Genomic DNA, 14,905 nt, shown 5'->3' on the forward strand with positions numbered 1-14,905 from the left:
TAATAACCCATCCAAACTAGACTTAGTATGTAAGCCCAGGAACCATACAGTCAGTATACAACACTAATAATACTAATATTATGCTCGGCCTGATATGAAATTCCAATTTTTCTGACATCAGTTTGGAAGCTTAACAAAACTTTGTGGAGCAGTAGCCTTATGATAAATAGGCCTACTCCTGTAAATCCACATTGACTTTATAGTGACCGGATAGGCCTATAGCCTACTCTGATTAATATTGCGGTAATAAGGTTATTGCAAATCATTTTTCATTGGCGAAACAAACTATGTCTGTTTGTGTGCTACAAGCAGGGCCGTGCAAAGGGGGTGGGTGGGTGAGAATTGGCATGTAAATGAGTTGTGCACACATATTCTTCTTTGTGCATTTTACCCATCATGGTGGTGTTAATGACAGGATACAGTTACAGTGGTGTGAAAAAGTGTTTGCCCCCTTCCTCATTTCCTGTTCCTTTGCATGTTTGTCACACTTAAGTGTTTCGGAACATCAAACCAATTTAAACAATAGTCAAGGACAACACAAGTAAACACAAAATGCAATTTGTAAATGAAGGTGTTTATCATTAAAGGAGAAAAAAAATCCAAACCATCATGGCCCTGTGTGAAAAAGTGATTGCCCCCTAAACCTAATAACTGGTTGGGCCACCCTTAGCAGCAACAACTGCAACCAAGCGTTTGCGATAACGTGCAATGAGGCTTTTACAGCGTCCTGGAGGAATTTTGGCCCACTCATCTTTGCAGAATTGTCCTAATTCAGTTACATTAGAGGGTTTTGGAGCATGAACGGCCTTTTAAGGTCATACCACAACATCTCAATAGGATTCAGGTCAGGACTTTGGCTAGGCCACTCCAAAGTCTTCATTTTGTTTTTCTTCAGCCATTCGGTGGTGGACTTGCTGGTGTGTTTAGGATCATTGTCCTGCTGCAGAACCCAAGTTCGTTTCAGCTTGAGTACACGAACAGATGGTCGGACATTCTCCTTCAGGATCTCTTGGTAGACAGCAGAATTCATAGTTCCTTTTATCACGGCAAGTCTTCCAGGTCCTGAAGCAGCAAAACAGCCCCAGACCATCACACTGCCACCACCATATTTTACAGTTGGTATAATGTTCTTTTTATGAAATGCAGTGTTCCTTCTACGCCAGATATACTTGGACACACACCTTCCAAAGAGTTCCACTTTTGTCTCATCGGTCCACAGAATGTTGTCCCAAAAGTCTTGGGGATCATCAAGATGTGTTCTGGAGAAATTGAGACGAGCTTTGATGTTCTTTTTGCTCAGCAGTGGTTTTCTCCTTGAACTCTGCCATGCAGGCCATTTTTGCCCAGTCTTTTCCTGATGGTGGAGGCATGAACGCTGACCTTAACTGAGGCAAGTGAGGCCTGCAGTTCTTTGGACGTTGTTGTGGGGTCTTTTGTGACCTCTTGATGAGTCGTCGCTGCGCTCTTGGGGTAATTTTGGGCGGCCGGCCACTCCTGGGAAGGTTCACCACTGTTCCATGTCTTCGCCATTTGTGGATAATGGCTCTCACTGTGGTTCGCTGGATTCCCAAAGCTTTGGAAATGGCTTTATAACCCTTTCCAGACTGATAGATCTCAATTACTTTCTTTCTCAATTGTTCCTGAATTTCTTTGGGTCTCGGCATGATGTGTAGCTTTTAAGGATCTTCTGGTGGACCTTACTGTGTCAAGCAGCTCCTATTTAAGTGATGCCTTGATTGTGAACAGGTGTGGCAATAATCAGGCCTGGGTGTGGCTAGAGAAATTGAACTCAGGTGTGGACAACCACAGTTATAGTATGTTTTAACAAGGGGGGCAATCACTTTTTCACACAGGGCCATGATGGTTTGGATTTTTTTTCTCCTTTAATAATAAACACCTTCATTTACAAATTGCATTTTGTGTTTACTTGTGTTGTCCTTGACTTTTGTTTAAATTGGTTTGATGTTCCGAAACACTTAAGTGTGACACACATGCAAAGGAACAGGAAATGAGGAAGGGGGCAAACACTTTTTCACACCACTGTATAAGGAAGCATCTGGTAATAATGGTAGCAGTAGTAGGTAAAGGAGCGGAGGGGTGGAGGGGGGTGCTTCCCTTATCTGTCGCAGGACGTGTCAACCTGATAAAAATGGTCACCCTAGCAAAATTCCTATATCTTTATTTAACACATCCCATTCTTTAACACTACATCTTTACTTTCACTTTATAATACAGCCCACAACTTATAATGTAATATTCAGACATTTACCACAGTCCTCTTAACTTACAGTGTAGTATCATCATAAGAAATAGTACATGTAGGAGCTACATGTTTCTCCTGTATGTTTATGTTGATGGTCTCATTTATACTATTCATTGATTATTATATTATTCATTGATTATTATATTATGCACTAATATGGTGGGCGTGTTCCCCGGGGTTAGAGCGGAAGTAATAACAGCATATTTGTTTGCTTCACCTGTTCACCTGGTTTTGGGCTTTGACAGAGAAGGGGTGAGCCTGAGAGTGAACACTTTCTGTTGACCGCACTCACGTACTTATTTGCATCGCAAAGTTATATGGCATTTTGGTAACTGCAGTACTATTTGTATTTTACGTGGGGAGTAAAAAATGATTGAAATTGGATCTTAAGCACGTCAAAGTGTTTTTCATCTCTCAGTGTTTAGTCCCTCGTGGCTGCATTTTTTTTTTGACTGCTTATAGCTGCAACAGTACATATAATATAATTATATATATATATATATATATATATATATATATATATATATATATATATATATTATACTTACTGGTTCCTACTTGTAGCTACCTGGGTTTTTTTTTAGGAGGAAAAGATAAACTACTTATACTGTAAGTATTTTTTAAGTACTTGGTATAGGCAGATTATGAGACAATGGGCCCCTGGACACAGATACATAACCCCCCTGCTTTCCCGTCATTGCTTTCTCTCTCTATCAAATCAAATAAGATCAGACCCAAGGCGCTAAAACGGAGCGTTTGTAAGACAGAGCATGAATAAAAAAAAGTATATTCAAATAGACAGCATGATGTTCTCATATAAATATGAAAAAAATGTTTTTTGAAACATTAAATGTCCCATGACATGGTGCTCTTTGGATGCTTTTATATAGGCCTTAGTGGTCCCCTAATACTGAAGTCTCTTTTATATAGACCTTAGTGGTCCCCTAATACTGTATCTGAAGTCTCTTTTATATAGACCTGAGTGGTCCCCTAATACTGTATCTGAAGTCTCTTTTATATAGACCTTAGTGGTCTCCTAATACTGTATCTGAAGTCTCTTTTATATAGACCTTAGTGGTCTCCTAATACTGTATCTGAAGTCTCTTTTATATAGACCTTAGTGGTCCCCTAATACTGTATCTGAAGCCTCTTTTATATAGACCTTAGTGGTCCCCTAATACTGTATCTGAAGTCTCTTTTATATAGGCCTTAGTGGTCCCCTAATACTGTATCTGAAGTCTCTTTTATATAGACCTTAGTGGTCCCCTAATACTGTATCTGAAGTGTCTTTTATATAGACCTTAGTGGTCCCCTAATACTGTATCTGAAGTCTCTTTTATATAGACCTTAGTGGTCCCCTAATACTGTATCTGAAGTCTCTTTTATATAGACCTTAGTGGTCCCCTAATACTGTATCTGAAGTCTCTTTCCCGAAATTCAGCCTTGGTGCAGAATTACAGCCACTAGAGCCAGTCCCACAATGAGCTTTCCTTAGTATGTGCCATTTCTGTGTCTCTAGCTATTGAGGAGGAGAGGGGGGTGGGGTGGGGGGGGGCAAGGTGGAGAGTGGGGGTGTGGCCTTGACCAACTGCCACTTTGCTCGTTTGAAAGCCATGATGTCTCTCTCTCATGGGTGGGCCAAATTCTCTGGGTGGGCAAAGCAGAGAAAGGGGAGGTAACCTTGCTCCTTGTGACCTCATAAGGAGAAGATTCCAGATCGGCCCATCTGAGCTTTCATTTTCTCAAAGGCAAAGCAGGATACCCAGGTCTCGGTTTACACCTATCACCATTTCTAGCCACTGGGGGACCATAGGCAGGCTGGGGGAATGCAAATTAATGTTAAAAAACCTCATAAAGTGACATTTTCACACCATGGGACCTTTAAAGCAAGTATACATGCTCTAATAGAAACACAAAATATAGCCTGAACCTGAAAATGAGCATATGTCTCCATTAACATAAACATTTTGATAGTAAAACACTGACACTTGTGTGGACAGAGAGTGTGTTTGTGTGTGCACGTTTTATATTAAATGTTCCAATCAAAAATATTGCATGAAGGCTCCCTTTTTCAGTATTCTGATATCAATGAACAGGTTTGTGTTGTTTCTTCAGTCTATGCAAACTATAACCTATAACAGAAATAATGAATACTCTGAACTAAATTTGTTTAATGATAGTCAAAAAGTTACATGTTATCTATACTGCTATTTATATTATTTATAACTACTTGCTTCAACTAGTTTAAAATTTTTTTTATTTAGAACAAAATGGGATTTTTGTCTGGGTTGTACTCAATGTATGGAAAACACCTGCTCCAAATATATATATATATATATATATATATATATATATATATATATATATATATATATATATATATATATATATATATATATATATATATATATATATATATATACATATATATATATATATATATATATATATATATATATATATATATATATATATATATATATATATATATATATATATATATATATATATACAGTCAAGCCCGAAATTATTCATACCCTGGCAAATTCTGACTTAAAGTTACTTTTATTCAACCAGCAAGTCTTTTGTTTGACACAGGCTTCTCCCAAAATATAATAGACAATGTACAAGAGGCATCATTGTGGAAAAAAATATTACTCATCTTTTATTTACATTTGAACAAAAAGTGGCATGTCCAAATTATTCATACCCTTTGCAAACTGTCACAGTCTATGGGAAAATCCAAAGTTCTAAACGATTCCAAATAGTCCAAGCTGTTGTAAAGCATCCTAATTACCCTGATTCATTGGGAATAGCTGTTTTAATCAAGTCAACAGGAGAAAAAAAAAAAGAAGCTCTCTGCTGTTGGTTTGTGGACAGTCATGGCCAAGACAAAGGAGCTCAGGGTGGACCTGCGGCTGCGCATTGTGGCTGCTTGTAAGTCAGGAAAGGGCTATAAGACCATATGTAAATGTTTTGAAGTTTCAGTGGCTACAGTGCAAAGTATTAACAAATACAAGACGCTCCACACTGTGAAAAATCTCAGAGGACGTGGTCGGAAGCCAAAAGTGACACCTGTGCTGGCCAGGAGGATAGTGAGAGAGCTAAAAAAGAATCAAAGGATCACCACCAAGGCCATCTTGAAGAATCTGGACTCTGCTGGTGGCAACATCTCAAGGCAGACAGTCCAACGGATACTACACACCGCTGGGTTCCATGGACGCAGACCAAGGAGGACACCACTTCTCCAGATAAGGCACACAAAAGCCCGCTTGGCCTTTGCAAATGCTCATCTGGACAAAGAAGAAGACTTCTGGTCTTCTGTTTTATGGTCAGATGAAACAAAAATTGAATTGTTTGGCCACAATGATGTAGCCTTCATTGGGCGTAAAGAAGGAGAAGCCTTCAACCCTAAGAACACCATCCCCACTGTCAAACATGGTGGTGGGAACCTAATGTTTTGGGGGTGTTTTTCAGCCGGTGGACCAGGGAACATAATCACAATAACAGCACCATGAAAAAGGAGCAATACATCAAAATTCTCAACAACATCAGGCAGTCAGCAGAGAAACTTGGCCTTGGGCACCAGTGGACATTTCAGCACGACAACGACCCAAAACACACAGCAAAAGTGGTGAAGAAACTGTTAGCAGACAAAAACATCAACGTTTTGCAGTGGCCCAGCCAGAATCCTGACTTAAATCCAACTGAGAATCTGTGGAGGGAGCTAAAGATCAGGGTGATGGAGCTCATCGCTAAAGATGAATGGGCAAAAATACCAGTGGAGACATGCAAAAAGCTGGTCAACAATTATAGGAAGTGTTTGATTGCTGCAATAGCCAATAAAGGCTTTTCTATTGATTATTGAGAAGGGTATGAATAATTTGGACATGCCACTTTTTGTTCAAATGTAAATAAGATGTGTAATATTTTTTTTTCCACAATGATGCCTCTTGTACATCGTCTTAGCGTGTGTGTGTGTGTGTGTTTCCTGTTGGTCCTCCTGATGTAAGGCCTAGGACAGCAGTCATGGGGGAAACGGTCTGTGAATTGTGTATAAATTATAAAATAAACGTATTTACATAGATTACATAAATCCAAACGAGGAACAAGACTATAATTAAAAAGGTGAGATTTAATGGTCATGGACACTTGTAAACTTCAAGAAAGAAATCATCTGAACAAGTTAACAAAAAAAACATGTTTAATATAAATAATTATGATGTGGATTAGTTGAGTAGAGCCAAGAACAGCGTTCACCTGAGTCTGATTTGGAATGTGGTCATGACTCAGAGTGAAGGTGCATTGTGTTCAACATTTCCTTCTCGTCATTATATATTCAACACAGAAGCAGATCCACTCTGCACAGTTTTTGGAGATTGTCCACGTGAAGTTGTTTTGCTTTGCTCAAAATGTCCAGATGGCAAAAGTAATGAGTCGCTGGAAAATACATACAGGTCTTTTTCAGCCCACTGTACACAAACGGGAACCTGTCACTTCCACCAAATACATCTGTTCTGCTTTTGCAGCAGTCCTCCATGTGCAGGCTGGATTTCTCACAGGGCTCGCCCACATGTGCATCGATTAAGTCCATAGAGCCAGTCTTTAGTGGTTCACCGTAAATAATATTCAATGGCAGCTGAGAATGCAGCAAAGCCTCCACATCCCAGCACCCCAGCCTTCAGACCAGCTACAAAACCAAAAAAAACAATACATTTAAAAGGACACAAGAAATAAAATACCTTTTAACTTAAACCATCAAAGTAAATATATAAATATACCAGGTTACATACCACGAAGTCCAATGGCTCCTCCAGTAACACAACCGCTGTACACTGCGTTCTTCCAGTCAGATTTACCTCTGTGCTACAAATGGAAAACAGACACAAGAAATAAGTTACATTTGTTGTGCACTTAATATGGAGAGGGGAGTGGTGTGGGTGTGTGTGTGTGTGTGTGTGTGTGTGTGTGTAGCATTACCAGTTTATATCTGAACTGTAATCATTTGAATCAATGGTGTTTTTTCAGCACATCACTTGGAAAATCTTAAACAGCAATTTAGCACCAGAGGGCGCTATCAGACTATTTTGAGGAGGTTAAAAAAGCAGAACACAACTACCATGTGCTTCCCAAAATATCTCTACAAAAACAATATGGCGATTAGCATTTCCTTAAATACTCTTTTTCTGTTCTTTATCATTTCTGTCCGAGTGCCATCAGAGAAGCCAAAGAATACATGAAGCCTTGTTACGTTACCCCTGTGCATTTTTACAACATAAACCAAATAAAAATAATGCTCTCAAGTCAAAACAATTCATATGTACAATTCCTAAAAGATGAGTGAGTAATCACAGTTACACACATTAGCAAAGGTGGATCGTTTATCATTTATCAACCTTCACATTGACGCATGAAATAATTCTGCAGCATTTTTTACTGATGGCCCTATAATTTGACTACAAATATATGTATTTGGGTGCTGCGTTGGTAAAATCATGTAACTTTAAAAGCTCCCATCAAAGCTAATGTGACGCAGCCTTGTTGCAGTGTTTGTAATTGTAAATAAGATACCTAAGTTATTAAGATTGAGTTTAAATTCTTGTACACTAAGCATTTACATTATTTTGTCTATTCCCCATCTGAACTCAGTTATTCATTTGTTTTGCGCTCCTGCCAGACATTCTGCTCAATTTAGTATTCTTGTAGAGCAATTTAAAAAGAATTCAATGTGATATAATTTGATTTAATCCTTAAAAATCTTAGCAAATAGCCGAGTGGCGTGTAAAATTATATTCACGTGTTCACCAGATTCCTGAGTCTTGATTTATCGGAGCTTATGAAGCTGTGTGGTTATATCCAACATCAGTATGTGTCACCTCACCACCACTAGCCCCACATGATGAAAAGATAATGAAGAGAAGTGGTGTGAGTCACATACTGATTCTATGATGCACTCTGTGCAGGAGAACATAGCGCCCACAATGGCGAAGTTCTTGGCGTACGACATCCCCCTCTGGCCCATGTCTTTGAGGACTTCTCGTGCTGTTGGAGTTTTCAGAGGGTCTTTGGGGTCGAAGCCAACATTGGTATCAATGCCAGCAGTGAAAACACCAAAAGCTCCTCCGAGGACAAACCCTGTAGAGAACAAAAAACCCCAACATGAGTGTCTGCACAATAAATCATAACAATATTTACAGACTTGAGGAATAAACGATGCATACTGTTGAGCTACTCTCCACTGATCTGAGAAATATTACTGCCCTTAAGATGATTGATTATGCATCATTGTCATTTCAGCTTTACATTATGGAAACACCATACAAAATCCCAACTCCCAGTGTCCTCGAGCTTTGAGCTCTGACACCAGTTAACTGGTTTTCACGCACGCACGCACACACACACGCGCACACACACACACACACACACACACACACACACACACACACACACACACACACACACACACACACACACACACACACACACACACACACACACACACACACACACACACACACACACACGTATTTATAATGTTAGTTACCTCCAACACAGGCCAGCACCGACTTGAAGGCGCAGCTCTCCATTCCCCTCTCGATCATCTTCTGCTCGTCGCTTTTAAAAGGCACCGGCAGCCCCCCCATAACGCCGGGGCTCAGCTCCTTTACGGGCCGCTTGTCCCCGATAAGATGGTCCAGAATCATACTGTATTGAATCGGTGGGCTCTCCATACTCGAACCAGCCGAAGCTGGACCTTGTAAGTCGGAGGCAGCAGAGTTTGCAGCACCCGTGGAGGCAGCCATGTTTGTCAATGACACAGTGCTGTAGGTAAATGTAGTCAAAGACGAGCGGGCGCAGATTCGTTACATTTGTAACATTTGTCTGTTGATGTCTGAAAACGGAAATAATATGACCATATACAGATACATATACACATATTAATGAACAGCAGCAGAAAACCTATATATTGCAATGCGTTAGGTTTTATTCTCTCATTTGTTTTTGTTTTCTAAATTCGTGTCAGCACATTCGACACAAAGTCAACCTGCCAGTGTGACTTCAGCAGCTGCTTGTTTTGTTGAAACCTTATGATAACGGGTGTGTTGCTGAGTTGTTTTGCGCAATACATGTGTTTCCACCTAGGGCTTGGTTTAATGGATTACATTTTAGAAAATACATCGTATCCCTAATGAATCATATACATACATTTTGTTCAGCCTAAATGTAGCCTCTAATTTTCTCTTGCAACTGTGTCAGAGATTTGCGTATCCATCCTATTTACGTTAAGTAAATGGAAATGCGTTAATCAAAAGAAAGACTACATGTCCCAGAAATCTTCCGGAGCACTGCGCCAAACTCGCTTCACGCGCTCCACCTACCGGGTAACAGCGCAGGCCGGTTGGCGGTGACACTCATGACTCGCGTGTCGGCAGCAGCAGCAGCAGCATCCTGAACAAACAACAGCAGCACTGCCGCAATACTGAACAGGTGAGATAACGCTAGTGGATAATACTCCTTTATTTCTGGCAGTCTAGCATTGTTCACCTTTTCACCAGTCTGCCGAGTAGAAATGTGTAAACTTTACCGTCGAACGCTGTTGTCAGTGGACATTGACGAAGCTGTGGAAGAGAGAGAGAGTCGCTCAACTGACTTTGATGACAGCTTGCGTTTAGCAACATTAACTGTCACAGTACACGTCTCTGTTCCTTTAATTTAATGACTTGTCATTCTGAAGCAGACGTGTCTTTCCTTATATGACAACGTATATCATAAAATTAGCCAAAGGAGAGGTTGTTTTCACAAGCGTGTCACTGTTATGACTGTGATGTTAAAGCAAATAAGTGGAATTATCACTGGCAAGGACAATTATTTTCATTTTACATGGCTTCAGATAAGCCTGCATTTTTTTTCATATTATTTGTTAACGTTGCACCGTGCGAAGTCGTGAGTTCAACAGGATTCTTGCTCGATCATATACTCCCCATCTACTTTATAAACATCCCTTTTATTGGATCAGCTCTTATTCCACTACAATTATAACTTAGTACAAGTCTTAATATAGCCTAATGATGTGTTTTGTTGCCAAGGGATATTTGTTAGTGTGGTCTTTTACCTGACAACTCTATGAATGTCCACCTGTGTGGAGGGACATCTCCATCTATCTGAGAGGCCAGCGAAGATACAGCTTACACATAACCACCCTTAGAAAATCCAGAAACTAAAATGAAAGTCTGTGATTTTTTTTTTATTCCCCGTTATATTTTCTTTAAATCGTATTTTCCAAGATGAAATGCTGCTTCAAAGCCTTATCCACGCAGCCAGGAATACATATCTAAAAGGAAAAATGCTGTGGCTTTTATTTATGTATTCATTCATTCATTGTTTTATTATTTCGTTGGCCTAAAAGTAGTCAAATGTAAATGTCAATTCCCCTCAGGTTGCTAAAATCCCCAAATTCTCCCCGGAAATACAGAGCACATGACCGTGTGGCCCCCAGTGGTAAGTGTGGCCCTGAACTCCTTCTTTTAACAATATCTTACAAGCATTTGAATCTTTAAATCTTTATGTACAGTAGCTAGGCACTGTTTAGCACCTGCTTCTTCATAGGGGTTATCTTAATGTACAATACATTTTTCCAGCTGTACTGCTTAGGTTTTACTGTCTTTTTTATGTACATTTCCCATTTATTGCCATTGCCAAGTAGCCTTTGGAGCCACTTCAGTGCGCTCCAAGCAGTTTTTCTTCACATGATCAGCCAGCCATTTGTTCCTGATTAGATCAGTGACATGTGAAGCATTCAAAGGCATTGTTGTGTTTGATGTAGTTATTTGTGAAATGTTGTTTATGTTCTGTTTAATAGGTTCTTAATGCTTCATAATATAACATACATAATAGTAATAATAATAATAGTAATAGTAATAATAATAATAATAATGATAGTAATTCTTGTAATTATTAGTGATTCTACTCTTGCCACATAACATTTACTTGTAACCTACATTAGGCTACCAAAGTGTACAGCCCACTGTCTAGTGATGCTTGAATCATAAACCTTTTCTATTTTCATAGCTTGCTGTGCAGCATAATTGGACATTGCAATAAGGACAAAAGGGTAAAGTAAAGTTGTAGAATATCCCAATTGCAGAGCTTACGTTGTAGCCTTGTGTTTATAGAAGAGGCCAGCCTTGCAGTGGTACATGCATGGGTCCTTTGAGAGAAACCAAATGGGCAACAAATGACAGCTTTCACTTTCTTCTGTTCCTTTTGATTATGCCAGGAGACGGGATAGTTCAAATATGAGCAGGGCACCAGTCATTTATGAGGCAGTCAATGTGAATGTTGTTTGTAGGTAATTATACCCTTTGTTTTTCTCATGGTTAGCCATCCAAGAAGGGAAAATAGTTGAAATCTGTCTTTGGCTTCAGGACAGGCTGTGCTAGACACAAAAAACACCAAGGGAGGCTGGTCCTGTATCGGTGTAATGGTCGGAAGTCAAACTATAGCACTACGCGAAGTGGATACATCTGTTTTTGACATTTACTGATAGGTGTTGTGTGAAGAGGCTCCTGTCTTTTCTGTGTCTATGAATGATGTCTATTGTAAGTAATGGAAGCTAGGAAACCCATCTGACAATAACTAATAGGATTGCTAAATTTGCAATCTGTCTGTTTGAATTTGTTATTGATTTCATGACTTTGTGTTTGTCATTAGCCTCTCTTGCCTGGACTCATACTTAGCATGTCCTTGCAGAGCCTGAAGCAGTGGATCTCCCTCGTTTTTTTCTATATCTATATCTCATCCTCTGTTCAACTCATTAGCCATGCAGTTCCTATCATTGGCTTGCTATTTATAGCCAGAGGTTGTGTGGGGATCACCCATGTCCAGTTGTACAGCCAGCGGTGGTATATAGCTTGTTTTTGTTAGACAGAAAATGATCCCTGGTGATCTCTCCTTGACCATTCTGCTCAACGGGAAGAAGTAAATGTATATATGAATGTATGACCAATCTAAAGGATATTCACTGTCTCCTCATTGCGGTCCAACACACTCAGGAATATCTCCTACCAGTGCTGGTGTCCTGGATTCACTTTTTTAACTACACGCAAAGGGAATGTGAGTAGAAAATGGTCTTTTATCCACATTCTGTAACTGACATATGAAATGAGTCAGGGTGGGGGTGGGGGTGGGGTAAGAACCCTTACAGTGACCTTGTCCAGCTGTTAGAAGAGTGAGAAGGGTGAAAAGCAGATACTGCAGTGATGTAGTCCTCTACCATGTCCATCAGATGCTCACTGCTTCCTTCCGATGCTCAGATGAATGAATTCACTTCTTAGTTACTCTCTATACAAGGAGATACCACTATAATAATGACTTGTTGGCTCGAACCAAAGACACACAGGCATGGGGACCACCAGTACCCCAATATAACCAACAGTAGTCTAAAAGCTGCGTAGAGATACAGTCTGCCATTTCCATGTCCTCATATGTGGACATACCTTTTTAATTTATTTAGTCAAACAAATACTGATCAGGCATTTATTTATTTTCATTTAAGATGAAATCAAGACTTAGACTTATATAAATCCTTACTTTGACTGAAAAAATGACGATCACCAAGTTGAGCTTACATTAGTCTTGCATTGCCAGACCTATCTCCACAGTGCTGTGGAGTAAGGTCTGCCTCCTCCACACATACTGTACATTCTGGGATAGGAAAAAAACCCAGATATGGGTTGTTTTCATTTCTTTAAGCCAATCACAATGGTCTTGGGCGGCACTAAGCTCTGGATGCAGAGACGGTGGTTGAATCTCAATTCTTTTATTTGATAGCTCCTCGGTTGAACCGGAAGTTGTTCTGTCCCTCCTTCGGGAAGGCCGTCTCATAGCTCTTATTCCTGCCCCGAGGAGCGAGGATCAAGCACATTTATTCAAAGAATCAGATGTAAACCAGGCCCACTATCTTTGTGAGGGATCTCCAAGGAGCTATGAGCGAGAATACACGAGAGCAGTCTTCCCGGAAGCCGTACAGCCGAAAGGCGTTGCTAACCCTGCCAATACAGCTGACAAATTCATGTGACGTTTCAGAGGAAAGGACCTCTAATCCCTCTAAAACACATTTCCTCCTTTCACCTCTCCTCTCATGATTTCCTTCCATCTCTCCCATGCTTCCTCAGTGAGGCGGACTAAGACGAGAGGAAGGGAAGCAAGTGGAGGAACCGTGGATGCAAGTGAGATTCAGCCGGTGGCTCTGCAAATTGTTCTCGGGAAGGAACTTGTTTTGGTGGTGCATTTGCACCCCACAAAAGACGCCACATCAAATATTAAATTAAGTTACCTGTTTGCACAATACAGTAACGCAAGCTATTTAAATTAGCTAGATACATGGTTAAACATAATTTGCTTTTACAAGTGTATCGCCGTGTGTATTTTGTCCATAGCAAATCCATGCCCAATCGGTCTCAAAACGTCCCAGTAAGAGAGTAAATGCGGTAAACATATTCTTCCCCGAAAGAACCAAGCAGGCCTGCCTTGTTGCACAAATTTTCTTCAAAACGTGGCATTTTCAGCAATTAGGTTGCTAGCTCAAAGTTTGTTGTGGTTTCCCAAAGGGAACGGAGTTAGACAACGGCAACAAACAAAAGCGGAAGGCGAGGGACATCCGGCGGAACATCCAGATGTGAGGCAGTTATCCTGGAAATGTACTGTTGTTGATCCAGACTTAGATTGCATGAAACTTTGGCCACAAGGACCCATAGGTGAGATGCCCATCTTCATTAAAACACTTCAGTTAGGATCGTGGAGGCTGCTGAGCTGTTCCAATTTCAACCTGTGGGCTAAGTTCATCAAGTCCAGCTGTTGCTGTGTAGTGTAAGTGTTGGCTTCTAATGAGCTGTCCATCAGTGTTATGTTCCAATTCTGTGTTTAGCATTTTGTGTCCAAAATATTCTGCAGGTAGAAATGGCCTCATTTATTTTGGCCTCATTATTTTTCATTATTAGGTATGACAAGCAATCTTTATTTGCAGAAGGTAAAATGTCTTTATCTCTAAACAAACTCACGAGTAGATAGTGAATTTCTTGCTGGCTTTGTCAAAGCAGAGCTGTTTTGGAAGCCTGTGCAGGTCAACGAGTGCACAGAGTGTGTCCTGGTTCATAAGGGGATCAACTTAGCAACAATTTTCCTGGCATACATTATCAGGTGAAGCCATTAGGAATTAAGGGGCAAATGCAATGTGTTGCTTAAGATGCAAGTTTTCTCCTTGAATGTGCCTATTGTATTTTTTTTAAAGAATCAAATATAACTAGGCCCACCATCTTGTGTATTAATTCAAAGTGAGAGGTAAATAGATAATATATAATGCATATACACTACCGGTCCAAAATGTGGGGTCACTTAGAAATTTCCATTCCACTCCATTATGGACAGAATACCAGCCGAGATCAGTTGCATTGTTTTTTTTTAACCAGTGCAGCAGTTTTCAGATTACATTATGTGCTTACATAATTGCAAAAGGGTTCTCCAATGTTTTCTCAGTTAGCCTTTTAAAATGATAGCAGATTAGTAAACAGAATGTGATTCTGGAACATTGGATGAATGGTTGCTGATAATGGGCAATGTAGATATTGCATTAAAGATCAGCCA

At 40.0% G+C, this 14,905-nt stretch overlaps 2 protein-coding genes across 6 annotated transcripts in view; one reads left to right on the plus strand and one right to left on the minus strand.

Annotated features, from left to right (window-relative positions):
• Window positions 1–6,378: 6,378 nt before the first annotated feature.
• Window positions 6,379–9,110, minus strand: timm22 (translocase of inner mitochondrial membrane 22 homolog (yeast)). The gene is made up of 4 exons (XM_028595029.1): window positions 8,808–9,110; window positions 8,202–8,398; window positions 7,057–7,129; window positions 6,379–6,953 (listed from the first exon to the last, which is right to left on the minus strand). Exons 1-4 carry the CDS (start codon window positions 9,064–9,066, stop codon window positions 6,877–6,879), a joined length of 606 nt encoding a protein of 201 aa, XP_028450830.1. The 5' UTR covers window positions 9,067–9,110; the 3' UTR covers window positions 6,379–6,876.
• A 538-nt stretch (window positions 9,111–9,648) lies between these two features.
• Window positions 9,649–14,905, plus strand: part of specc1 (sperm antigen with calponin homology and coiled-coil domains 1) — a 91,764-nt gene continuing 86,507 nt past the window's right edge. For 4 of the 5 annotated variants that reach the window (XM_028595024.1, XM_028595023.1, XM_028595028.1 and 1 more), the window contains exons 1-2: window positions 9,649–9,751; window positions 10,701–10,762. The gene's annotated coding sequence lies outside the window, so the exon portion shown is untranslated. The remainder of the gene's footprint in view (window positions 9,752–10,700; window positions 10,763–14,905) is intronic. The other variant, XM_028595026.1, reaches the window with a different exon arrangement.

The sequence above is a fragment of the Perca flavescens genome, chromosome 13 (assembly GCF_004354835.1).
Source record: "Perca flavescens isolate YP-PL-M2 chromosome 13, PFLA_1.0, whole genome shotgun sequence".
Classification (NCBI taxonomy): Eukaryota; Metazoa; Chordata; class Actinopteri; order Perciformes; family Percidae; genus Perca; species Perca flavescens.

Excerpts from the sequence above, each read along its gene's own strand:
- timm22 (XM_028595029.1), bottom strand. The coding sequence starts at position 9,066 with ATGGCTGCCTCCACGGGTGCTGCAAACTCTGCTGCCTCCGACTTACAA. Across the intron at positions 8,399-8,807 it reads GGTGCTGGCCTGTGTTGGAG|GGTTTGTCCTCGGAGGAGCT; the intron begins GTAACTAACATT and ends TGTTCTCTACAG. Across the intron at positions 6,954-7,056 it reads AGGAGCCATTGGACTTCGTG|CTGGTCTGAAGGCTGGGGTG; the intron begins GTATGTAACCTG and ends TTGGTTTTGTAG.